At 40.4% G+C, this 24,116-nt stretch overlaps 7 protein-coding genes across 7 annotated transcripts; 6 read left to right on the top strand and 1 right to left on the bottom strand.

Annotated features, from left to right (window-relative positions):
- The first annotated feature begins 2,959 nt into the window (after positions 1-2,959).
- LOC130686026 (calcium-activated chloride channel regulator 1-like) lies at positions 2,960-7,433 on the top strand. Its single transcript, XM_057509321.2, has 16 exons — positions 2,960-3,249; positions 3,306-3,588; positions 3,644-3,812; positions 3,874-3,943; positions 4,005-4,120; positions 4,183-4,279; positions 4,350-4,583; positions 4,644-4,940; positions 5,011-5,229; positions 5,285-5,678; positions 5,738-5,989; positions 6,055-6,625; positions 6,686-6,790; positions 6,864-7,080; positions 7,144-7,213; positions 7,277-7,433. Exons 1-16 carry the CDS (start codon positions 3,082-3,084, stop codon positions 7,339-7,341), a joined length of 3,327 nt encoding a protein of 1,108 aa, XP_057365304.1. The 5' UTR covers positions 2,960-3,081; the 3' UTR covers positions 7,342-7,433.
- A 409-nt stretch (positions 7,434-7,842) lies between these two features.
- Positions 7,843-9,528, top strand: LOC130686040 (mannan endo-1,4-beta-mannosidase-like). Its single transcript, XM_057509333.2, has 7 exons — positions 7,843-8,114; positions 8,179-8,420; positions 8,485-8,654; positions 8,720-8,835; positions 8,892-9,013; positions 9,073-9,192; positions 9,253-9,528. The coding sequence occupies exons 1-7, from the start codon at positions 7,880-7,882 to the stop codon at positions 9,382-9,384; spliced, it is 1,137 nt and encodes a 378-aa protein (XP_057365316.1). The 5' UTR covers positions 7,843-7,879; the 3' UTR covers positions 9,385-9,528.
- A 419-nt stretch (positions 9,529-9,947) lies between these two features.
- On the top strand, positions 9,948-11,621 carry LOC130686038 (mannan endo-1,4-beta-mannosidase-like). The gene is made up of 7 exons (XM_057509331.2): positions 9,948-10,229; positions 10,308-10,549; positions 10,609-10,778; positions 10,844-10,959; positions 11,026-11,162; positions 11,222-11,341; positions 11,403-11,621. Exons 1-7 carry the CDS (start codon positions 9,995-9,997, stop codon positions 11,526-11,528), a joined length of 1,146 nt encoding a protein of 381 aa, XP_057365314.1. The 5' UTR covers positions 9,948-9,994; the 3' UTR covers positions 11,529-11,621.
- A 537-nt stretch (positions 11,622-12,158) lies between these two features.
- On the top strand, positions 12,159-13,748 carry LOC130686039 (mannan endo-1,4-beta-mannosidase-like). The gene is made up of 7 exons (XM_057509332.1): positions 12,159-12,402; positions 12,463-12,704; positions 12,761-12,930; positions 12,983-13,098; positions 13,159-13,280; positions 13,338-13,457; positions 13,510-13,748. Exons 1-7 carry the CDS (start codon positions 12,174-12,176, stop codon positions 13,648-13,650), a joined length of 1,140 nt encoding a protein of 379 aa, XP_057365315.1. The 5' UTR covers positions 12,159-12,173; the 3' UTR covers positions 13,651-13,748.
- A 1,888-nt stretch (positions 13,749-15,636) lies between these two features.
- Positions 15,637-16,769, top strand: LOC130686042 (uncharacterized). The gene is made up of 3 exons (XM_057509336.2): positions 15,637-15,696; positions 15,798-15,872; positions 15,956-16,769. Exons 1-3 carry the CDS (start codon positions 15,685-15,687, stop codon positions 16,598-16,600), a joined length of 732 nt encoding a protein of 243 aa, XP_057365319.1. The 5' UTR covers positions 15,637-15,684; the 3' UTR covers positions 16,601-16,769.
- Positions 16,770-19,164: 2,395 nt separating this feature from the next.
- Positions 19,165-22,075, top strand: LOC130686033 (chorion peroxidase-like). Its single transcript, XM_057509328.2, has 12 exons — positions 19,165-19,227; positions 19,330-19,360; positions 19,418-19,715; positions 19,773-19,969; positions 20,027-20,203; positions 20,279-20,487; positions 20,543-20,906; positions 20,966-21,092; positions 21,148-21,330; positions 21,393-21,561; positions 21,621-21,822; positions 21,927-22,075. The coding sequence occupies exons 1-12, from the start codon at positions 19,180-19,182 to the stop codon at positions 22,058-22,060; spliced, it is 2,139 nt and encodes a 712-aa protein (XP_057365311.2). The 5' UTR covers positions 19,165-19,179; the 3' UTR covers positions 22,061-22,075.
- A 359-nt stretch (positions 22,076-22,434) lies between these two features.
- LOC130686041 (lactosylceramide 4-alpha-galactosyltransferase-like) lies at positions 22,435-23,710 on the bottom strand. Its single transcript, XM_057509335.2, has 2 exons — positions 22,872-23,710; positions 22,435-22,793 (listed from the first exon to the last, which is right to left on the bottom strand). The coding sequence occupies exons 1-2, from the start codon at positions 23,642-23,644 to the stop codon at positions 22,442-22,444; spliced, it is 1,125 nt and encodes a 374-aa protein (XP_057365318.1). The 5' UTR covers positions 23,645-23,710; the 3' UTR covers positions 22,435-22,441.
- Positions 23,711-24,116: the final 406 nt, after the last annotated feature.

The following is a 24,116-nucleotide window of genomic DNA, read 5'->3' as shown; positions in this document are numbered from 1 at the left end:
TTCTTTTTCAACGACTTACGTTTCTTTTCGCTTTTCGATATTTGTAAAATTGGCAAGTTCGGAATAACTGTTTTCGCCTTGGGTTCTTTTTCATTGCCGCTTACCTTTCATCACCCATCCCCTCGCACAACCGTTACCTATATAAGGCGTTGCGCAAGACTCTTACCCATTCTCGAGAACCACGACGTACAGGTAAGTCAACATTTTCACTTAGCTTTAGAATTTAACATAGATGTGTATGGTTGTAGTAATTGGTTTCTATGAAAATTTAACTCAATAAGCTTTAATTTAAATATTGCTTGTTCCTAGATGATGTGGTTGTCTTCTATGCAGGTGTGCATGATGTTCTGAATTTGATCACAGGCAACTGCTTGTACGTGGTTTGTTATGTTCCCTCGGTGAAAGCGGGTCTATTCTCTGCAACGATTAATCGATGGTAATTTCTTTCACATTTTCTTGTTCTCTTTCTTCCCTATGATGAAAGTGGGGCTTTAACTGCTTACGGTAATCTCGCATGTGGGGGTCACGCACGGAGCATCCCATTGCTCATTTTGAACTCTCGGGAAGGTCTGAGATAAAGCTGAGCTTGTTGTATAGCTGTACGTTCTAGCCGGGCGGCCTTTCTGTAAAGGTGCAGGGGAATAGAAAGGATATCGACTGGAACGTCACTAGACCCATGATGTCCTTTAAAACGGACTAGGTGTAGACGGCCACGTACGATTGGAACTGCTTCTGCGGCTTGCCTTTTGAGTATAATTTGCGGGTTGCGGGATGCTTTGGTTAACTGCAAAACTCAATTCAGACTAGTCTGCCGAAAGCCGTCATTAATGCTAGTTCTGAGGGAGCTTGTGTTTGAGATCATGAGCTTAGAATGTATTTGCATACAGTAACTTCGGTTATGTATTTAGGTGCTCCAAAGTTGGTGGGGACTCGGCGGACGCGATCGCTTCAGGTAAGTTTGTTTATATTGTTTAATGGGATATCTTTATCAGTTCGTGTGAAAGTCTGAATGTCTATTCGAATTATGTTTGGTATTGGATCTGTTGTAATAAACGGATGGCAAAACCTGTTTCGATTATTAGCTAGCGTAAATTAATTTTTTGGATCGAATACAGAATGTGTTTGCAACTTGATTGAACCAACAAACAGGTGAGTTGGGCATTGTATTTGTTACCGAAAACAGGTAGAACATGGGGACATTTAATTTGAAATTCTTTCGAACGATGGCATTTGTTTATCACCTCGCACAAATGGCGGTCGACTGGGCAGCTTTGGAGGAGTTCTAACTGCCAGAAACATGGTCCTCGGAAGTGGTATGGGCGCTTTACCGATGTTAGTCAAATTGATGGATCTAGGTGGTTTCGGCGGCGCTTTTGCGGTTGCTGGAACGGTTGGCACGGCTGGAACTGGATTGATAACCGATTTCCTATTGTCGACAGACGTGGGCGCTCGAGGCGGACAAAATTGTTTACCAAGAAACCGGTATATGTCGTCATTGCTTAATTGAATGCGAGTTTCCGTTGCGTTGCTGGGTATGTCCAGCATCGATGTCTGCTGGCTTTTATTCCAACACTGTCTTGGACGTGGAACGGGTGGCTGTCTTAAACTGGTTGTCATTCCAACTTGAATTAAAACGTTTCTTCAATGCAAATGGTGTTGACCGTTGGAGACGACGCATTTGCTTCACTTTGTCTCAAACTGCGACAAGGAAAATTTGAAACGATGGTAAGTTGTTTCTTATCTTATGTATCATTCGTTCTTATTTATTCTGTAAGACTTGTTTATATTATCTCGTGACCAATGACGACGTTACTTTTGAAAGATATCAAGGATTCCGAAATCACCGCGATAGGCTTTATATCAGTGTAGAAACAAGGACAAGAAAATTTAATGTTTTTAAACTGTACACAAACGCATTAAATTAGAAAACTAATTTCTATTTATTTTGAATAGATGACAATAGTTTTAAAGCCAAGTATCTCCGTCTTCCTCTTCGTTCAGTTCTTCCAATGATGGTGTTCCAGGCGATTGTGGAAGGACCCGTGCTGGATCATCAATTTTCACTGGACGAGTGGAAGGATCGGACACGCTGTGAACTAATCTCGGCCTCACTTGAGGTTTGCTTTCGGTTGGAAGGCTGGCGCTTCTCCCTAATAAGGCGGACGTCGGATCGATTGGTGGTAAGTTGAATATTGTGCGTGGTAGAGGCACTGGGGTCTGTGGCGTTGAATCACTGGAACTAGTTTTCCTCGGCATAGGAACCGGGAATGTTGTGGCCGTTTCAGGTGAAATCGAACTGATGTTATCTAACGGAGGCGGCTTGTTAAACGCTTTCAATTCGGAAGGACGTAACTTGTGCGGAAGGATCTGGGTACTGTTAATTAACGACTTCCATATTGGTTTCGATGGCAACGAATAAGGAGTGGGTCGTTTATTGGAATCGACATCTTCTTTATCCTTGCCGATGGGCACCATCCTTGACCAATGTTTCGACGCTAACTGACGTCGTTTCGGATCATTCGTCTCTTGCACACAAACTTCAATGAAAGAAGTCACGATTTTGAACGCAACATCTTTTTAACAGGGTGACCTGGTATAACTGGGGAGTTTTTAAAGATACCAGATTTATTCGTCTCATTGTATTTTCTGTGTGATAACCCGCTTTTGATATCCAGTCACGTTAGACCGTTACTCAGGTTTATCAAGTTTTATTTTCTTACTCGACTCGCTTGACTACATCGTTTATTCCCCTTGCGGTTAGTTGACTGTTGGGCCCATTTAAGGAAAAAATTGTTCACAATTTGACAGCTTGACGCGTTATCGTGACATTGATAACGCGTGCATTAACGACGAGTCCGGAGATGCTTATCAGATGCTCGAAAAGATACCGCCGTCCTAAATCTTTATTAATCGTTCACTGGCGGTGTTGCGTAACATTCAGGTTACATTGCGTGATCTTTAATTGTTGACCTGTACGAAAAACAAATTCTTGTGTTTTATGAACGTCGCCATTTCTATCCAAATGGCCGAGTGTTGAACGTGAACGTAGCAAAGTGCATCTACATCCCGTGCGCGTGAAATATGTTTATCAAAACGACATTGGGCGTTGGCTTGACTGTCTTATGTCTGGCCATCAATGCACAATCGTCTTTCACCAAACTTGGCAAGCAAGGTTATGAAAATGTAGTAGTGCGTATTAGCGACGACGTTCCCAGCACCAACTGCGTCCAAATTATCGATAGGATTCAGGTTAGTATTGATACATTTGATTTTCATTTCAAGGAATGTAATATTGTCTGTTACAGGTGATGATGCAAGATGCTTCCAACGCCATGTGTAAAGCTCTAGACAATCGGGCATACCTGGGGAATGTCACTATAATGGTGCCATTACATTGGACGGCCGATGGAAATTGTGTGGTGGACTCTTCCATTACGTGGCCGAGGATTCACAAAGCGGATTTTATTGTGGGTCAAGATCATCCCGTCTACGGGAGCCGGCCATTCAGTTTGCAGTACGGTGGATGTGGGGTCAGTTCGTTGGCTGTCCATCTACCACTCAATTTTCTTAACGAAGTATCTGCTAAAGGTAAGCTTCAATTTTTGGGGATTTTGCAATCTGGATCATATTCTGCTTTGTTCAGGTGTTGCAATTGCGCACGAATGGTTCCACTATCGTTATGGAGCCTATGACGAGGTTGGAATCAATGGCGATTCTTTATATCCGAACGGCTATCAAATAACACAGACGGTAGCTTCCATCTTGCCGACCAGTTGTACAAATGTTCCTTTAAAAGGCGAATGGCTTGGAAAGTAAGTTTATTTATGCTTATGTGTACAATTAAACTTTTAAGTCTATTCTAATTATCGATAGCGAATGGCAGAACAGCTACGACAATAATAACGTCACGTCTTCCATCATGTTTAGCACGGAATTACCAAACGTACGCAAGTTTTTATTCTTTTCCATATCTTTTTTAAATATTAATTTTGGGATCGATGCAGATCAATCGTTTGTGCACCAAAGACGACCACCTGAAAGCGCCTCCAACTAAACAGAATTGGCTTTGTGGGGGTCGCAGCGTTTCTGAAATTGTCTACAGCCATTACGATTTTATCAAGTAATAATTCAAACGTACAAATGCTTATTCTCTCAATATGATCCTTGTGTTGAAATTACCAGCCATACTCAACCAACGACTTGCAATCAAACACGGTTCAGTGTAGCCACCGTTACCCATCGCGGTTATCACATCGTTTTGGACGTTTCTTCTGGAATGGTTTGAAATAAGAAATTAGCCATTCAAATTGAAATGTTTTCTGATTCCCCTAATTTTAAACGAATTTTAGGCGGTCAATAATCTTATGGAAGATGCCAAGTTTGCTGTCTCGCATTTCATCTGGTTCTTGCCCGATGGTTTAACCGTTTCCGTCGACACGTTTAGCGATAGCTATTCACAGGTGCAAACGCCGATTGTGCTCAACATGACGAACAAAAACTTGCTGCTGGCTCATCTAGATGACATACAAGTAACCAGTGGCAGTACAGCAGCACTGGGTCTCGCTCTCGATAACGCAGTTCGGGTATACCTAATTGTTTTTTACCTTTTGGCTGTTGTGAATTAATTTACCTTTAAATATCAGATGTCCCGCCATCAAGGAATGGAAATTATAATTGTAACAAGTGCACAGCAAGTACCTTCGAATTTCAGCGTTTATGTCGAAGAATTTCGGCGTAATTTGATTGCGCCACACATTCTGGCGCTGAGCGTTCAAACGTCTAAATTGTTTTCGGCGTTGGCGCGGGACGGTTGGCTCTACTCGATTCCTACATGGACTAAACCGTCAATGGTACCGGGAACGAAATACTGGAACCCCCAAACGTGGATGATTGATATAATGCAATCCGTCTACAGCAGAACGCGTTCCTACCGAGCAAAGGTATCCGGTTTTACACGAAGGAAATTCTTGATAAAACGAAAAAAATGGAATCATATTTATGTCTAATCAGATTGAGGAACGAACGGTCCTGCTTTCTGAATGGACTAACGGCACCTTCCAACTCGATTCACCTGCAACGAATTTGATGTTCTCATTTTATCCTCTCGGAGGTGGGTTTTCTATGAATTTCCAAACAGGATCTCTCGTCAGCCCTCTAAACGAAGAGTGTACCATTCTGCACATCAATGAAAACTTGTACCCGGCAGATTGTGAAATCACCACCTTCGAGGTTTTGTTTATTACGTTTAATTTTCGATTCATTTCTAAATTAATGCGTTGGATAGAGCGGGACGTGGTCCTACTTTATCAAAGTCAAGGGGTCAAGTACAGTTCGGATGGACGTTTGGTTCGAGGCTAATTCCATCAGTCCTATCAAAGTCGAGAGCTGGACCAACTCATTCCAGAATCAACCGATTAACTGGGCAAATGAACGCGTAATTGTCTACGCTTTAGTGACAGAACAGCATAGAGCTGTTAGCGGTTTGAGTCCTGTAGTTCATTTAATCGGTGACAACGCAACAGACGCAATCATCAGCGTTACTCTGAACGAAAACAATCCGTCTGACGTGATCAAAGGCGATGGAATCTATTCTGCCCAGCTGATTAATTTACCTCGTTATTCAACCCACTTTTCTTATGTTCTCGAGATCCTCGGTGGCACTGGGACTGTTGACACTGGTTATCTACGTCGATGAAATTAAATTAAATCATTTTATAAAGTGAATGTTTGGAACTAGGCATTTTCGATGGACATCCGTCGGCAGGTAGTTTGATTCCGTCCAGTCAACCTACACCTCGTTCGACTAGTTTTAATCGCTACGTTTACGGAGGCAGTTTTCAATTGACACAACCTTATGACGGTCGTGATGTCTTGCCTCCTGGACGAATCACGAACTTGGCTATCCTTAATTTTAATTCAAACAACGCAACAGTGGAGTTGAAATGGACTGGCCCAAAAGACGATTACGATGCATCATCTTCTTATTATAGTAAAAATGATAATGACGAATCAAAATATTTCAAACAATTGATTCTACTTTAATTTTTTCAACAGTCAAATGGTTTACAATTACTGGAGAAGAAGGTGGAACTCCCGGTGTAGAAATAAGTTATTTTAACGGGACCATCCAACCTTTACCGGGATCTCTTGATAAAATGACGTACACGGTTGATGTTCCCAAATCGAACAAGAGCCAGAACGTTTATTATCGCGTTTATGGATTGGATACCGTTGGCAATAAAGGCCAAGCATCCAACATAGCCACGGTTTACGTTCCAGCCACTATCTTTCCAATCGATCCAGAAGATGTAACGCAATTACCTCCAGCATTGTTTTGGTTTTTAATCGGTTTGGCTTGCGTGTGTCTGCTCCTTCTCGTAGCCATCGCCATTGCTTTCGTCCGTCGTCTACTAGACGCTAGAAAGAGGAAAGCGATGGCTGCTGATTGGGTTCAAATTGGAGAAACGACGTTAGATCTCAGACCTCCGAATGGCAAAGAAGCAACGAGAAAGAGCGAGCCAGAAGTGCCGGATTTTCACGCAAATTCAACTCCGTCCCCACGACGATTGAGCGACGATTTTTCAACCAGATGGTCTGATAATAGTTACTCAGCTGGATCGGACATGTATGTGCAGTTTTTCAAGTATTAGGAGAGCTTTAACAAAAAAATAACTTGATTTTCTAGTTATCAACAACCTGAAAGGATTTTCACGACCGCAAGAATCGAAACCCCGGCATATTCGGGAGTTCATGAGCGTCCACCTATTCGACCAGGTCTTCCTACTTACAGGTGAGATACCTTTCCATCAAACATTGAGAATTTGCTTTAATTAAACTATTTTTTCTTTAAAAATGTGCCAAAGTTTTGGTGACAATAGGGCTAGCAATGCATCACCACCAATGAGTGTTACCCCAAGTCCTAAGAAAATTCCTCCTCCACCTCCGCAACGTAAGTTCTTTCCGTATCCGCCTGACAAGAGCAACAGCGAGAACAGGACGAAGAAGACGTTGCGATTTGGAGATAACGACGAAACACCATTAGCATCTTCTCCATCTTACCTCGCATCTCAATTGACAAAGGTTTACTTGAAACTTTAACTTTAAAAACGTCTTATGTTTAACTGAATTATGTTTGTGATGAAGGACAATCTTTCCTATCGGGGAGATGGACAGATGCCCAAGTCTTATTCTGAGCAAACATTAACAAGCGCAAGTATAACGCAATTACCTTCTGTATGACAATATGATGCAGTTTTTAATATTTTATTTTTTCCAGGCAACTCATCCTTAAGTAAATTTGGAATTATCCTTGGAGCTGACAGCGAGGCTTCACTCGTTTAGCCTTTTTATGAAACGTGATACATTTTAAGTTTATTCCTGTATAGCAAATTGGCGATAAACGATGGCAAATTGAATAAAGAATTGTTAATTGACGTTTGTTTGAAGTGTTTGTTTCAATGCTAACTCAATTGATACAGCGCCATAAAGAGTCGGAGTAAATAAACCGTTACTATCTTAGATCTCGCTATTACATAAAAATGTCTGGAGAACATAGAAGCTATTCGTACCGCAGTAAAGACATAAATCTTATTTTCAACTTCCACTGTCTTACTAAGGATTTAATATAATGCCTACGTAGAGCATACCGATTGACGTCAACAATTACAACCCACGTAAAGAGCAAAATAAAAACGAATTAACACGGTGCGTTACGATTGGTTCTTATTCAAAATGCGACGTTAGATAACATTTGGGCGTTAAACGCATTTGCTTATTGATGACGACTATGTTTACTTGCAAGTTATAGTCCTCCAGCAAGTATATAAAGAATGAAACAAAAATTCATCGTAGATTGGGTTCGTTTGCATATCCGAAAAGAATGTTCAAACTACTCGGCCTTTTGCTCTGCTGTTGGGCGTCGCTGAGCGCCGGTCGTTTGACGACCAGTGGCCGCGATATTTACTACAACGGCCAGAAGGTCTTCCTGTCGGGTGCCAACATCGCATGGAACTCTTACGGTTACGATTTCGGCAATGGCCAATACACTGCCAACTCTAAATCGACTTTGGAAACTTGGCTCACGCAGATCTCCACTAACGGCGGCAATTCAATTCGTAAGTCCTCCAAGTCATTCATTTTTGGCTTAATTTTTAAGGTGCTTAAATTTCTTCTTCAAAGGTATCTGGTTGCATGTGGAAGGTGCAAACACACCTGCATTCGATAGCAACGGTATGGTTACGGGTCCCGATAGTACAGGCACCATGATCAACGATATGCGTTCGTTCCTTGATTTTGCACAATCTAAGGACATTTTAGTGATCTTCGTCCTGTGGAACGGAGCTTACCTGAGAGAACAACACACCATTGATCTGTTTTGGGACGATGTTAAACTCCAGAGTTACATTGATAACGCACTAAAGGTAGGGTTCTATCCTTCTACTAAATTTTTAAAATGAATTAAATTATTAATTTCTTTTCCAAAAGCCTATGGTAAGCGCATTGGGCGATCATCCTGCTCTTGCTGCTTGGGAAATCATCAACGAACCGGAAGGATCCCTTTTCAATAATCAAGCCAACGGTAATCCCTGCTTCGATACGACACCATTGAGAAACACCGGTGCTGGCTGGACTAATCTCTATATTCCTATGCAAAAGTAAGATTTCTAAATTTAAATTTCAAATGATTTTCAAATTGATTTCATTGGTTTGTATGTCGCAGTATTTTGAAGTTTATCAACTGGCAAGCCGATGGTGTGAAACAAGCCAATAGTGCTGCGCTAGTCACGTTGGGTTCTTGGTCGGAACATGCCCAGACAGACACCAAGAGTCAATCAAGTACGTCATTTGCATCTTTAAAATTAAAAGAAATTAAATCTATGTGGTGTACATAGGAAACTATTACACTGATTCTTGTTTGGTGGCTGGCGGTGGCAGAGCGAATGGCAAACTGGATTTCTATCAGATGCACACCTACTCCTACAACGGGCAATGGAATGCCGACGCTCCATTCAAAGTACTTGCATGCGCATATCAATTTAAACAACATTTTAAATAATTGATTTAATAATATAGGTATCTGGAACTTCCTATGGACTTGACAAGCCTTTGGTTATTGGAGAATTTGCTTCGGTCTGCGCCCAAAATGAAGGAATTCAGAATTTGTTCCAGTACGCTTATGACAACAGTTACCAGGTATTAATTTCAATTCGACCGATGAAATGCAAATTCTTTAATTATTGGAAATGTTCGCAGGGCGTGTGGTCGTGGCAATACAACGCTGGAGGAGAATGCTCCGACACTCAAGCGACGCAAAATAGTGGCATGAACAAATTGAAAGGCCAAAACGGTGCCGCAGGTGCTGTCACTTTCCCTGTCGGATTCTAGGTGAAACAACATTTAATATTCTGATTTCAAAAGTAGAAATTTCATCTTCTTTATGACAATTACTTCCAAACAAAGGTTCTAATGTTACTATTCAAACTTGACCTTTTTCCGAGAATAAAAAATTGCTCATTGGTTTGCACATTATTGCGAATTAAAATCACATAATGAGGAAAACGCCTAGTTTAAGTATTACCAGCGTTATAAACTTAAATGTCTGACGGAATAAATCCTGATGATTAAAAAATATAACATTATGGACACACCGATATCTGATTATACCTCCCCTATCTGATAAACGTTGTTTACTGGAGCTCTTAAAAAAAATTAGAATATACCAGATAGACGAAAGAAAGAATACCGATAATGAAAAATAGTAAACATAATAAAAAAAAACCCACTGATCATTAAAACAGCCCAGTACACGTGCACTGCACACCTTGGACTTGAGAACAAATCATGGGTGATGATGATAACCCTCGTACTCGTTAGATGCAAATCGCCGTCAGGGACTTGTATAAATACTCCTGAATTTTAATATATTCCCAATCATTTTTCGTTCGACGTGCTTTATATTCAGTGGCCTAAAAATAAAAGGTTAGGAATTTACGTCATGTTCAAACTCGCTACTTTATTGCTCTGCTGTTGGGTATCGCTGAGCGCCGGCCGTCTGACGGTCAGTGGCCGCGATTTTTACTACAACGGCCAAAAGGTTTTCTTGTCAGGTGTCAACATCGCATGGAACTCGTACGGTTACGATTTTGGTAACGGTCAGTATGCCGCAAATTCTAAAGCTACCCTCGAGTCATGGCTCACTAAGATCGACGCCAACGGTGGCAATTCAGTCCGTAAGAAATCACATTACCTTTCTAAACAAAGTTCATTATAAAATGGAAAAATCAAATGTTTTTTAAATATTTTTCAAGGAATGTGGTTGCATGTGGATGGTGCTAACACACCCGCGTTCGACAGCAATGGTTACGTCACAGGTCCCGACAATACAGGAACTATGATCAGCGATATGCGCTCTTTCTTGGATTTTGCGCAGAGTAAGAATCTTATGGTCGTTTTCGTGTTATGGAACGGAGCTGTCAGACCTAAAGATAACGCTTTGAATTTGCTTTACGATGACTCTAAATTGCAGACCTACATTGACAACGCTTTAAAGGTACACGCACCTCTTGATTGGCTTTTAATTTGAACAATATTGGTACCTTAATTTGTTAGCCTATGGTAAGCGCATTGGGCAATCATCCCGCTCTTGCTGCTTGGGAGATCATGAACGAACCTGAGGGATTGGTATTGAATAACCAGTACAACAGCAATGCGTGTTTTGATACAACTCCGTTGAAAGATACAGGTGCTGGCTTTGCCTATACGAATATCCCCATGCAAAAGTGAGTACACAATTTATTATTTTTCTTATTGTAATGAACGTTTCTATTGAATCGTTTGATTTTAGCATTTTGAAGTTCGTCAACTGGCAAGCGGATGCGGTTAAACAGGTGAACAGCGCTTGTTTAGTGACTGTTGGTTCTTGGTCGGAACATGCCCAGACGGACAGCAAAGCCCAGTCAAGTATATTACACGAATTTTACGTTGAAAAAATGATTTGCATAATAACCTTTCTATTTTCTTCATAAGGAAACTATTATAAGGATTCGTGTTTGACCGGCGCTGGCAATAGAAATTCGGGAAAATTGGATTTCTATCAGATGCACACCTATTCGAATAAAGACGCCACAGGTAACCAAAACTGGAATCCCGATGCCCCATTCAAGGTACGATTTTTTAATGGCGTTTTCTACTGAGTCTTTGATCAATTAAATGTCTTGTAAAGGTGACGGGCTCTTCGTACGGACTGGACAAGCCTTTGGTGGTCGGTGAATTCGCATCAGTTTGCTCTGAGAGAAATGATATCGGGAACATGTTTCAATACGTCTACGATAATGGCTATCAGGTGAACAACAAGAAGATGCAATTTTTTAAAATTGTTAATAGTTTTTATGGTCGGATTTCAGGGCGCTTGGTCTTGGCATTATTTGGAACAAGGGGACTGCACCGACTCGCAGGAAGCACAAAATTTCGGCATGGCCAGAATTAAGGATCAAAATGGAAACGCTGGTGCCGTCACTTTTCCTTTGTAGAGAGTCCTCTAAACATTTATTGTTGTATGAATTAGATTTGTTGAAAACAATTGAATTCGAAAAACAATACAATAAAAAATATATACATCACGATCATTGACTTTGCTTATTGATATTTATTTTAGTCTAGTTAATAATGAATAATTATACTATGTGGTAGGCGAAAATCAATGAGCTTAATGACGTAATGAAAATCAAAGAAAACTGTCAACGGAGATTCCAAAGTAACATGTCTGTTTTCAAAAAGCGTGGTTTTATCAGGTCCTATCTATGGAAATCAAACAATTTCACGTAGGGAACGGACATTAGTTGTCCACCAGTTGTTCACGTGCCGGGTTCACGTTGAAGGGTATTCCAGCGATTCCAAAATAGTAAGTCAATATCGATAATGTATTTTTGTTTATGGCTTTGGGTAATGTTTACATGGTAAACAGTATCACGCATTGAACCTTTTTTTCCCGCACCCCATCATTCAGTGCCCATCAACTGTTCACGTTGGTTTCATTCACGGGATTTCTCCCGTGATTCTAAATAACAAGATAACAAAGTTGTTGTTGTTGAGTATCGCACAGTGTCAAAGCAGTTTCTAAAATTCAGATTCCCTGCTTTGTTGTATTACGCTATTTCGTAAAAAAAAATTAAAAAATGCTGCTCGTCTTATTCCTGAGTATTTGCGTGACGTTGGGCTCCGGTCGGTTAACGACAAGCGGCCGTGATTTCCTCTACAATGGTCAGAAAGTATTCTTGTCTGGAGCCAACATCGCTTGGAATTCGTACGGCTACGACTTTGGAAACGGTGCCTATCAATCCAATTCAAAGGCGACGTTAGAGACTTGGCTCACCATGATCGCCAATAGTGGAGGAAATTCAATTCGTAAATAATTTATAAAAAACTATTAAATCCTTTATGATGCTAATGTGGGAAACGAAAAAGGACAATGGGTGCACGTAGAAGGACAAAACACTCCAACTTACGACAGCAATGGGTACGTGATCAGTCCCGACAGTACGGGCACTATCATCGACGATATGCGATCCTTCTTGGATTTTGCACAAACTCAAAATATCCTCGTCATCTTCGTTTTGTGGAATGGCGCAGTTCTGGAAAATCAGAATACAATCAACTTGTTTTACGACGATGCCAAACTACAGAGTTACATCGATAACGCTCTCAAGGTGATCCTGAAAAAAAAAAACATTTAAATATTCACGTCAATAATTATTTTCAATAGCCAATGGTTGCAGCTTTGGGTGATCATCCTGCACTCGCTGCTTGGGAAATCATGAACGAGCCGGAAGGTGCCATTTTGCTTAATCAAGTCAATGACAATCCATGTTTCGATACGACTCCGCTTGCGAATACGGACGCTAGTTGGACAGGCCTTACCATCCCTATGGAAAAGTACATTTATAATCAATTAAAAGAAAATAAATTAACTTTTCAATTTAATTAGTAACTTGAAGTTTGTCAACTGGCAAACGCACGCCATTAAGGAAACTAATCCTGCATCGCTCGTTACCCTCGGATCTTGGTCGGAACACGCCCAGTCTGACGCTTACGAACAATCGAGTATACGTTAATTAAACTGTTATTCCAAAAATGCTTTTATTATTTATGCCATTCCAACAGGAAATTATTACACAGACAAATGTCTCCTAGCTGCAGGTGGTAGAAGTTTGGGTACATTAGATTTCTACCAATTTCACACTTACACGTACACCGGACAATGGGACCCCAGCGAACCATTCAAAGTACCTCTGAAACATGCACGTCCATTATAGCACGTTATGAGTTTATTGTATTTTAAGGTTACAGCCGCATCTTACGGACTGGACAAACCTTTGGTGATTGGTGAATTTGCCACAGTTTGTGGCGGTCCCGAAACCAGCCCAACTCTTTTCCAGTACAGCTATGATAATGGCTATCAGGTATGGGCTTACTGTTCTAACATTATGTTGTTGATTAATGTTGTTCTTGTAGGGCGTTTGGTCTTGGTCTTATAACGGTGGCACGACAGGTTCCACCTGTTGCGATAATCAAACAACGCAAGACAGTGGAATGCTCCAGCTGAAAGGGCAGAACGGCGCCGGCGGTACCGTCAATTTCCCGATTGTAGTATGAACGTTGCATAAACATATTAGTTTTGCTTTATCAGCTGTTTGTACTAAACAAGATGAAAGGAAAGCCTATCAAATGATAATAGAACATAATAGAACAAATGAGTTTTTATTGGGCTACACTGATTCCAAATCGGAATGCCTTTAGCAACATGTTAAAAAAAATGAAAAATCGATTTAACGTATATCGTAATTCAAATCGAATTTGTGGTTGATAAAAGTTAATTCCATATTAAGAGATTCTCTTTTAAATAAATTCTATGAGGCGTACGTGGTAAGAACAACACGTAACGACTTGCCAAAGGAATTATTTTCTTACCCTGTCCTTAAACGTGTGACGTCAACGGGAAATCTGCAGGTATAATACCCTACCTCCTACTTTTCAAAGCCCAGTTGAGCGATACAGTAGCTTTTGTTTTTTCAAACAGAAAACAAAAAAGAAAAAGTTTTGGCTGTGTTCTGCATATTTGCATAAATATTAAAATGAGCCCCTGCAACTTTTCCTGTACCCTGTTCTTTTAGTATAGAACATTGAAATGAGGCAAGGGAATGGAAACTTGAAACTTTCCTTTGTTTCGTCTCTACACCTTTTCAAGGGAAGGGGTAAGATAAAGGATACACAGTTTGAGCTCCCATACTCCACCAGTATTCCCTACTTTCATTAGGCTGCACATGTTCTACATGAAGCTGCCAACTCATTTAAATAAACGCCCAATATAATTCTGAAACTTGTCTTCATTACCTTCATAACAAAATCATTATTCAATGCTATTACCTTGAGATAGCTAAAGCAATAAACTTTTAAATCTTTCTAAAAAAAACAGCTGATAACGCGCACATTTTGAGGATTGCAAAAAATTAACCGCCGTACTTGGACGTCGTATCACCTTACGGTTAAACACCACTACCTGTTGTGACGACGTGACTGTTAACTATACAGGTAAGCAAGCACAGCTTCAAAGGCTAATAATCCCCTAACACAAAGTCCACCTCTCAATCCAAAACGACAAGGGCACGGCCAAATCAATACAGGATCTCTCTTCCCCCAAAAAAGGGTAAAAAAGAGGCCGTCTTTTTACCTGTTGATACAGAACCCCAACTTGGCACGTCCTTGTGAAGACATTTAGCTGTTTGTGCGGTTCACCTCGAATCGCCTCGAACAGCAGATTCAGTGGGGTTTGGTATATGACTATAATACTGAGGGAGATCCCCTAAATGTTTGTATGTGTAAAATAAAATCAAGGTTAATGAATTCAATCATCAGTTCCGCAAAGAAAAACAAGCAGTTCCCGAAGCTTTGATTTTTGATTGGTCGCAGAGTGCCATTTACTTGCCATCTCTTTGTGCTTCCGCAATCGTAACAGATGGGAGCTTATCATTTTGCTGGAGAAGTACGTGACATAGGAAGTTCGCACCGCCTTCCTTTCCATGTTATCAATGCTAGAAAATCCCTAATGTATTTATTTGAATATTGGGCTAGATTTTGAGTTTTGTAAATTGACAAAATGCGTTTTGCATTAATCTGATATGAAAAGACAAAGATTGCATGAACTTATTCTTTACATGCGAATACTACGTTCAATAGAATTGGATTAACCCACTAAATCTACATAATCTGTTTATTTTAATTAATCACAAACTCAGTAAAGGAAGGACAAACAATGTTCGGTAGCAGTTGGACAAAGGCACCTTTCGGCATGTTTTACATAACCATTAGGAGGAAATAATGACATATTCGAATTCGTTATTATTGACGATGTACTCTTCATAAAAGTAAAAATGCGAATAATAAAGTTGTTGTTTTATTTTCATCCGTTTTATTGAAGGACATCATTGCACAGATTGACAAGAACTTATGACTTTGCTGATCTAAAAGTCACGTGACTGGTTTTCAGCTCTACTTGAATGCTGGAACAGGTTCTATCGAGGTCAATCTTTGTCCAAAACTATATAAATACCAGAGTACTTGACATCCCTGTTAACAGTGTCACTTGTGTCTAAACCGTGAAACAAAAACAAAAGAAAATCGTGCAACACAATGCGCTTTTCGGTGAACTTTGAATTTGAATTATTCGTATTTTTTTTACATTCCACCTTTTGTTTAACTATATCAACTTAATTCGGATTCATTCTTATTTTTCCATTGCACAGATTTGTGTTCTTTTCTTCGTCATCAGCTTGACGCTATTAGAGGCCGTGCCATCCCCTCAGCTAACAACAATTAAGGTATACCGCAACCTGAACAATCTATTGATATTTCTTAAATTTGACCTTGCATTATTCATCCACAACTTGTTTACCAACAACAGAGGCAACCATGGAAACCTAAAGCTATTCGTGAAAAGGAAGCTGCCAAAGCGGCGGAGGAGGCAGCCAGAGCAGCGGAGGAGGAGGCCAGAAAGGCGGAAGAGGCTGCCAGAGCAGCGGAGGAAGCCACTGAAGTTCCAGAACAGACAACTGAAATTATAGAACAAACCACCAGTCTTGAAGAAGAGACCCTCCTAACGACAGAACAAGTTGTTCCAGTTGAAACTACAACGCTGGTAATAGAGACTACCACAATACCTGATGAAACTTCAGGTGAAGATGTAACCCAAGCTTTGCTTACAACCGTGACTGACAATCCATCACCTGTCACGAACGAAGTGCAGCTTGAAATATCTACTCTGCCTGTTCCTATAGAGATGCAAGATAACCTGGTGACTAACTTGACACCAAACAAACGAAGAATCGTTACGAGCAGGAAATTAACTAAATTCACGTTCTCTGCTAAAGGACGGACGCCTGCGTTAACGAAGAAAGGTGTGCAGAGTGCAGAGGCAGCCTCTTGTCGTTTATCGTTACGTGGGGTACCTTGCAACTGTCGTTTCGAAGGAACTTGTCGTTGCGATTGTGGTAGAAGATCTAACAACCAATCAACAGGTGCAACCCGTAGTTTGTCATTGGCCAACTGAAACCCGTTTGAATTTTTGCCATTAATGCATCATCCCGATTAACTCTCTTTATTGTATTTTCTTATTCGTTCTGAGATTCTATTACGCAATTTTCTATGATGGTGGGTTTTATCATTTGTTAGGGCATTGTCTTCAGTCTTTGTGTACAATTACATCAACATATATAATAAAGGGGGAACAGATTACTGTAGCATGTATACGTCCTGTAAAAAGAAGAAATCATACACGCTCTTTATTATGCGAAAGAAAACAATTTTCTTTTTTCTTTTTTTTTTATAAACAACGTATACAAACTGGTTTAAACTGCTCATATATTTTTTTGCAAACGTAAAAGATACATCATGTGCTTCCGGCATGTTCTTGTTACGAAGGTGTGTCCTAATAGTTATTCTTTCCTTTTCAATTGAAAGGTAACAACAATTGGCAGCAACTCTGACCACGTTTTTAATGATTTCTGCTTAAATCGTTATCATTAGCTAACTATTTCTGCGCTGTCGGGGCCTTGTACTGTCACTTGCAGTTCTATTTCCTGTACTAACAACCTAAATTATTATTCTTTTTTTGCTTGAGTAGTGAAACACTTTCGCATTCTTTTAGAAGATTTACTCGTGTTCAATCAGAATTCTCATTTTTGTTCCACTTTGGCGACGTCATAAGTCCTCTATTTTGAACTGACGATTGATATCCGCCAGCCGTTGTACTGTACGTATCCACAAAGCGCTAACCGCCATTGGATTTTGTTGTTCATGTTTTTGTGTATCTGTGTTGCAATGGAGATAGCAACCTCGTATAGCTGAATAGCTCTATTCCAGGAACACCATATCAACTGAGTGGTATGCCTTATCATTAATTGAAATGCTTCTACCTAATCTAGCCAAATTCTTAATGCAAAGTTGGCTCTATCACTCTTGTTCCAGTTATAGTTACATGTTTCAAGCTAGAATGTGTTTAAAGTGTCCATAGAGTCTGTCTAAATTTAATTTAATGAAAAATAAGTGAAAAGAAACATAAATTTGATTATCAGCTTTTATTGCGTAATCCTGAGAGTATTTCGTTTCATTCTTCTATCAATCACGAAAACAAAATTGTATTCACAATGGCGAGTGTAATGACAGCTATGCCGCCCAAAATCCACGTCCACTTTCGGTGATTTTTCTGTACCTTTTCCCGGATGTTGGTGGCCCTCCTCAGAGAAACATTTGCCTGGTGTTCCAGTGCCTCTGCACGGGCCGATAATTCGTTGAGGCGGTCACCACGATTTAGGACGGCTTCGGTGGTACTTCTCATCACGTCCATCACTTCGTCCACTTGACCCTGTAAATCCTTGAAATAAACGGGACTTTGATTGCTATGGTTCACTGTAAACATCGTTTTTAAATGATATCAGTTTAAATTTTATGTGAGACTTGAATAGATTAACGTGGACGAGTGGCGACTCATGGCAGATATCGACGTCGATTTCACACGTATATCAGTTATTCAAATAAATTTGCGTGAAGTATTTGTTGTAATCCTTAACTATTGGCATCTTTTCGCACAAAGTTCAACGATTTTTATAGTTGGTAAAATTAATAGCTTTATGATACGTGTTTATGCCAGCATTTCCCCTCATTGCCATCACTCAGCTACAGGAACAATAGGGACTGTACAGTGTAGCTTAAAAAAAAAAGATATTTGAAAGATGAATGGTCATTATTTTGTGGGATTGCTTCCGTTCTTGAATTTTGATAATAAATAACATTTTAAAAATTCAATTTTGTATAGCTAACATTTTTCTGCAGTCAAATGAAAACAAAAATCAAATGCTGAACTTGCCTTGAGCTCAATCTCAGTGCTGTAGCCTTTAGAAGTATAGAGGATGGGGTGAAGCAATGTGATTGGTGGAGAAGGCAAACGGCGGCCATCATGGATTTTTTAATCCCCCATCCTCTTGATGCGTTGGGCCCAATTCCCTAGGGGAAAACCCTTTTTCGGACATGCCGAAACAGCAAAAATGATTACCGAAAAAAAACGAATCACTTGAAGTCGTGCCGCCAATGGAGATGGTACGCTATTACAGCTGCTGCAGTACTGTAACAAATGTTTCTGTTTAGAGCTGCAAAATGTTTCAACGAACAGAGACATTAGATTCGACGTATCGTCAACGTAGGCAGATGCAACCCAACGTCTTTGTGGTTAGTGTGCAAAGTTGCGTAGTTGGTCCTAGTGAATAATGGCGGTTACAGAACCGCATAAAAACCTGTGTATTTGCAACTTTAGAGCTTGGCAAAGGAACATTTCCGCCAACTGCTTCAAGTCGGAAGAAAAAAATTGAATGTAAGACGTACCCAAATATTGAAACAGATTGTTGGGAACCTGCATAGCTGAACGCAATGAAAACAGGTACATGTTTTTCTGTTTGTTTAAAAAGAAATTTCAATGCTATTGAATGTCTAATATTTTTGTGGCTAATGTTGGGTGGTTTGGGTGCTGCGATTGGTACGGTGTATAAAAGTGGAACGTGAAATGTTCGCTCACCTCACATCGAGGATCTCCGCCTTACGTGCAATATTACAAAAAATAAACGTTTTTAAGGAAAAATGGCTACCCACTTCACTGCGTTCCTTCTCGGGTTATTATGCATCCTTGTAAGAAATTTCGCATTTGCATCTACAATTTGATTATGCCTATAAGTTTTGTCTTCCTCAAAATGTTAAAAACCATTTAACGATTGATTTTTATCAATGTAGCTGCAAAACTTGGACGCTTTCTCAGTCGACGGTACAACATCATTAAATGTCACAATGATTAATGTAATAAACATCGTTTTTGTACCAGATAATTTTTTCCCCAAGCTCGTCAAACGGTTCGAATCTGAAGCACCAAAACTGGATCAGGTACACATCCACGAAGAAGACCTGCAAGATGCTCTTCGCGTCGGCCGAGAGTATGTCGAAAAATGGGAACATCTGGAAGCTCAAATTGCAGAAGAGAACAATAACAAAGATCTAAATGAGGGTAGCACTAGAGCGGCAGGATCGCGACGGTACACGACGAAACGACACAATCCAGCAGCCATGACAGAATCAAAAGAAGCTGCTGTCTATTTAGTGGCACGCAAGTACCTAAGTGAAAAGTGAGTATAGTTAAATTAACAAGCCGTTCAACGTGATAATAATTTCAATTATTAAAGGTTGAGAATTCCGGTTGAGAAGATAGGAGATCTTGGGCGGTTGCCAAACAGGGCGAGTGACAGACAGGCTTGCGATTTCAGTTCCAAATTCCGTAATATCGATGGAACTTGCAACAATATCGACATTCCATTGTACGGCAAATCGGGTACCGTCTTTTCTCGATTGATCGGCAATTCAAATGAAGGCTACGATGACGGTGAGATCAATATGATACAATTAAAAACTCAAAATTAACAGAAATTGGGAAAATCAGGTGTTGGAGCAATTCGAAAGAGCAAATTAACGAAAAGTCCATTGCCAAGTGCTCGTCTCGTTTCTGCTACTGTTGTCTCAAACGACAGTGTTCCAAATCCGGCCGTTACTCTGTTGACAATGCAATGGGGTCAATTCGTCGATCATGATTTAACTTCTACCCCCACATTCACGAACGGTATGTTCTCAATTAAAAAACACATTTATTTATTCCATAATAAACGTTAGTTTTCATTATGGGGGGGGAAACTAGGTGATGGAATTGAATTTGCCTGCTGCTCGACTAACATAACGGGTACCACTGTGCTGAATGCTCCTCATCCGGAATGCCTTCCAATCGCCATTCCTAGTAATGACTCAACTTACAATCCATCCGCTATCGGCCAGCAAACTTGCATGAATTTTATCCGCTCAACGTATGGAAACAATTTGGATGGTACCGCCCCTCGTACGCGATCACAAGTAAGCATTTGATGCTTCTAAAAAAGGATAAACTTTAAATTCTAAGGAGCTATAGATTAACGCTTTGACGCACTGGATCGACGGGTCTAACGTGTACGGAAGCACTGCGCAGAAAGCGGCCTCCTTGCGGAACACAACGTCGGGCAGAGGGAAACTGAAGACGTCCATCAGCAGCAATCGCCAAATGTTGCCTTTAGTATCTGCCAATGCTTTCGATGCAGGTGATCATAGGGTGAACGAACAGCCATTGTTGACCATTATGCACACGTTGTGGGTTCGTGAGCATAACCGGGTCGCAGATAGCCTTTACCTTTTGGTTCCGAATCAAACCGATGACTTCTATTATCAACACGCTCGCCGAATCGTTATAGCCGAAATGCAACACATCATCTATAACGAATATCTGCCCGTCATGATTGGTAATTTTCAAACGGCTCTTTGAAGTTTAAATATTCAAATTGTTTCATCTCAAAATTAGGCCCCGATTTGGCGGCCCAGGTGATGTCATCTGAATATGGTTATTATAGCGGAAATCCGGCCATTTTTACCGAGTTCTCTACGGCCGCTTATCGCATGGGACACTCTCAGTTGAGGAGCTTTATCAGGTGAGCAATACAAATTTATTTGTTACCCAACAATAGAGTTCATCTTTCGCTGCAGGCTATTCGACAAAACTGGAAGAGTTAGCAAAGACAGCTACTTCCTATCAGATTCTTTCATGAACCCCTCTCGACTTTTAACGAATGTCAATTTCTTCGATGATGCGTTGCGAGGACTCCTTCAAGTGCCCGTACAAGCAGTTGATAACTGTTTTGCTGACGACATTACAAGTCAACTCTTTAAGTAGTTTAAACTATGTGTGTTTCAAATGTTTTTGTTTCATTCTGATGTTTGCACTGGCGCAGGCCGAAAGAACAGAGACTTGGATTTGATTTAATTGCATTGAATATTCAACGAGGAAGAGATCACGGCTTACCACCATACGTTTCCATGCTCTATTATTTGGCATCCAATTTTCTGTTGCAAACTCAGCCAACAAGTTTTGACCATTTGATTCCGCGCATTCCGGCTGAGGTGAGACAATTCCCTTCAAGTCTAAACTCTTCAATCTTTCATGGCATATTAATTTGCAGATCGTTGCGTCTCTGAGATCCGTCTATGAAACAGTGCACGATATAGACCTGTATGTCGGTGGAGTCACTGAAAAGCCTCTGCCCAATGCCGAGCTTGGCCCGACATTTGCCGGCATTTTTGCCTTGCAATTCTTAAACTTGAGACGGACAGATCGTTTCTTCTACAACTACAACGTTAATCAACCTACCGGCTTCCGTTCAGGTACGACACAACAAATATTAACATAAATTCTTAACGTTTCCATTTAAACAAGTTTATGGTAGCTAATAAAATACATTACTGCTCTTACTTTCACGTTTTTATAGCCCAATTAACGCAGATTCAAAGGATCTCCTTAGCCCGCATTATTTGCGATAACAGTGACCGTACCATCACCACCATCCAACCGAAAGTGTTCCGTATTGCGGACGAGTACGTATATTCACATTTTGTAACATAAGCAATTGATGTTAACTATTCATTATTCTAATCGATTTATTCTTGATGACTTTGATTTCTTTGCTTACATGTGGAACTGCATTTTGAACCGGGATCTTTGCAGTTTATTGAATAAGCCTGTCCTTTGCATAAATATCCCTGGAATCGATTTTTCAAAAATGGCACCTCTCTAATAGACGGGGACGAATTAAAAAAAAATGGTGATAGGAAAAGGTGACGGGTTTGATTTATTTGTGAATAAGTAGTTAATCGAACGAGTTATAGTTCCACGAGTTATATTACGAGAACGTCTTCAGGTGCTTATGCCAAAGACATTTCAAGACAAAAATTGAAGTAAATAGAAAAACTTAAACTTTTTGTTATTCCATAAGGAAATTCGGTTCTAAAAGACATCAGGAGCAATGGCAAATGTGGCAGGACAATGAATACGAGCTAGCTGTGTATAATACTGCGTTGAATTTCGGAACACTGGCTCTCCGTAGCTCAACTTGTTCCAGATATGTACACCAAGCACTTCGGTCGTCAGCCAATCAGGATTCATCTTATCGTTTGAATCTCTTTGCTTGAAAAATTCTTGCCAATTGCTATAATGTACGGGATAGAATGATGTGTTCGGTAGGACACTGAACCCACGGCATTTGAGGTAATTCATTTCCGCAAGGCTGTCTACTCCGCACCATTTAGTCAAAACTCTGTTCAACAAGGCAGGTCCATTATGGGTCCAAGCGTCAGCTCTATCACAAAGCCACCCAAAAACAGTTTAGAATTCCAAAGAAAGTAAAGAGTAAAAATCATTGTACACATCATCATACCTGTAATCAACAGGGAAATCATTGATGGCCATTTGCAGGACTGGGTAGCCATAATCCGAATGGATTACGCTATTTGACGCAGTGCCTCCATCTTCTGTGCCAATGAAATTGCGATAGTAGGTCACCGGCCGTACGTGGATGATGTCAAGATCGAAATAATAGCCACCGTATCTTGACAACGTGAGCAAACGAAGGCCATCACTGAAATGAGCGACGTGATAAGGTCCGTTCCTCCAGTCTGTGAATTTGTACCAGTGTTCCAATGGCGAACCGGCTAAATAACTATCCATATTGAGACCGATAACTCGGATGTTTTTATAGTTTTCTGTTAGTGTCTTTAATGTGATGGAGCTGCTGTTGAATCGTTCCTGACCAAACAACACGTAAGCAGTGACACTTGGGTTGTGCAACGCTAGCGATTCCACTGCACACGCTTGTCGTATGTTGAGTGTTTCATTGCCCGCAGTTTCCAAGAAGAAAGCTTTGTTTTCATCAGATGAAAAGCTATAAGTAGTTTCCAATTCAGGACGTGAATCAACAAGAGATTCCGTTTGTGAATCGTTTGTGCCAAAATAAAATGGGGAAGACCAAGAATTCGAATAATTTGCATCGGAATATAGGACGAAATAAGAAAGCATAAGCAGTCCCGTACAACCAAACATGAGCAAATAGACACGTCGGTTTTTTATGTTTATCACTACGTTCCACCAGATTTCTTTCCACGAATGGCAAAACCGAACGGGATTTGAATGGTCAATTTCCTCAGATTTCATTTCGCGTTTACGAGTTCACACAAAATAATAGTGGATAAATGGAAATGCCAATGTCACAAAGTGAACATGCGTCTAACTAACACAAAAACTTTACACGCTTTTCTCAAAATGCATCCATTGCCTGTTATGTGCAAGACCTTATCTGAAATAACCAATATCGGAGATAAGTTATCTCACTAATGGAGGCCTGGTCGTCGTTAATTTATTGCTCTTGTAATAAAGATTACATGTAACTTTAAATCCATTTATCTGTGCTTCCACGTCATTCCCTGTGGCTTTTCCGAGACCTACTTCACAAAAATAAATAAACACGACAAATTTAATTAGTTTAACGGAATGTTTTATTGATCAGAATATTCAATTGTAGCAAGTCAACATCAACTTCCACACTTAAGCGATGTACCAGTGATCTTCGTGTGGTAGAGCGATAGTTCCAGGACGTTCGTTGACGCGAAATCGTTGGCCGCGACGG

Source organism: Daphnia carinata, chromosome 2, assembly GCF_022539665.2.
Source record: "Daphnia carinata strain CSIRO-1 chromosome 2, CSIRO_AGI_Dcar_HiC_V3, whole genome shotgun sequence".
Taxonomy (NCBI): Eukaryota; Metazoa; Arthropoda; class Branchiopoda; order Diplostraca; family Daphniidae; genus Daphnia; species Daphnia carinata.
The sequence above is the reverse complement of the archived record's forward strand: the minus strand, read 5'-3'. Positions and strand labels throughout refer to the sequence as shown.

Coding starts and splice junctions, on each gene's coding strand:
- LOC130686026 (XM_057509321.2), top strand. CDS start 3,082: ATGTTTATCAAAACGACATTGGGCGTTGGCTTGACTGTCTTATGTCTG. Junction 4,941..5,010: donor CGCGTTCCTACCGAGCAAAG/GTATCCGGTTTT, acceptor ATGTCTAATCAG/ATTGAGGAACGAACGGTCCT. Junction 6,626..6,685: donor TACTCAGCTGGATCGGACAT/GTATGTGCAGTT, acceptor TTGATTTTCTAG/TTATCAACAACCTGAAAGGA.
- LOC130686040 (XM_057509333.2), top strand. CDS start 7,880: ATGTTCAAACTACTCGGCCTTTTGCTCTGCTGTTGGGCGTCGCTGAGC. Junction 9,014..9,072: donor ATGCCGACGCTCCATTCAAA/GTACTTGCATGC, acceptor TTAATAATATAG/GTATCTGGAACTTCCTATGG. Junction 9,193..9,252: donor CTTATGACAACAGTTACCAG/GTATTAATTTCA, acceptor AAATGTTCGCAG/GGCGTGTGGTCGTGGCAATA.
- LOC130686038 (XM_057509331.2), top strand. CDS start 9,995: ATGTTCAAACTCGCTACTTTATTGCTCTGCTGTTGGGTATCGCTGAGC. Junction 10,550..10,608: donor ACATTGACAACGCTTTAAAG/GTACACGCACCT, acceptor TTAATTTGTTAG/CCTATGGTAAGCGCATTGGG. Junction 11,163..11,221: donor ATCCCGATGCCCCATTCAAG/GTACGATTTTTT, acceptor TGTCTTGTAAAG/GTGACGGGCTCTTCGTACGG.
- LOC130686039 (XM_057509332.1), top strand. CDS start 12,174: ATGCTGCTCGTCTTATTCCTGAGTATTTGCGTGACGTTGGGCTCCGGT. Junction 12,931..12,982: donor CTTACCATCCCTATGGAAAA/GTACATTTATAA, acceptor CAATTTAATTAG/TAACTTGAAGTTTGTCAACT. Junction 13,281..13,337: donor ACCCCAGCGAACCATTCAAA/GTACCTCTGAAA, acceptor TTGTATTTTAAG/GTTACAGCCGCATCTTACGG.
- LOC130686042 (XM_057509336.2), top strand. Junction 15,873..15,955: donor CTCAGCTAACAACAATTAAG/GTATACCGCAAC, acceptor TACCAACAACAG/AGGCAACCATGGAAACCTAA.
- LOC130686033 (XM_057509328.2), top strand. CDS start 19,180: ATGGCTACCCACTTCACTGCGTTCCTTCTCGGGTTATTATGCATCCTT. Junction 20,204..20,278: donor TACCCCCACATTCACGAACG/GTATGTTCTCAA, acceptor GGGGGAAACTAG/GTGATGGAATTGAATTTGCC. Junction 20,488..20,542: donor CCCCTCGTACGCGATCACAA/GTAAGCATTTGA, acceptor AAGGAGCTATAG/ATTAACGCTTTGACGCACTG.
- LOC130686041 (XM_057509335.2), bottom strand. CDS start 23,644: ATGAAATCTGAGGAAATTGACCATTCAAATCCCGTTCGGTTTTGCCAT. Junction 22,794..22,871: donor GATTTCCCTGTTGATTACAG/GTATGATGATGT, acceptor GCTTTGTGATAG/AGCTGACGCTTGGACCCATA.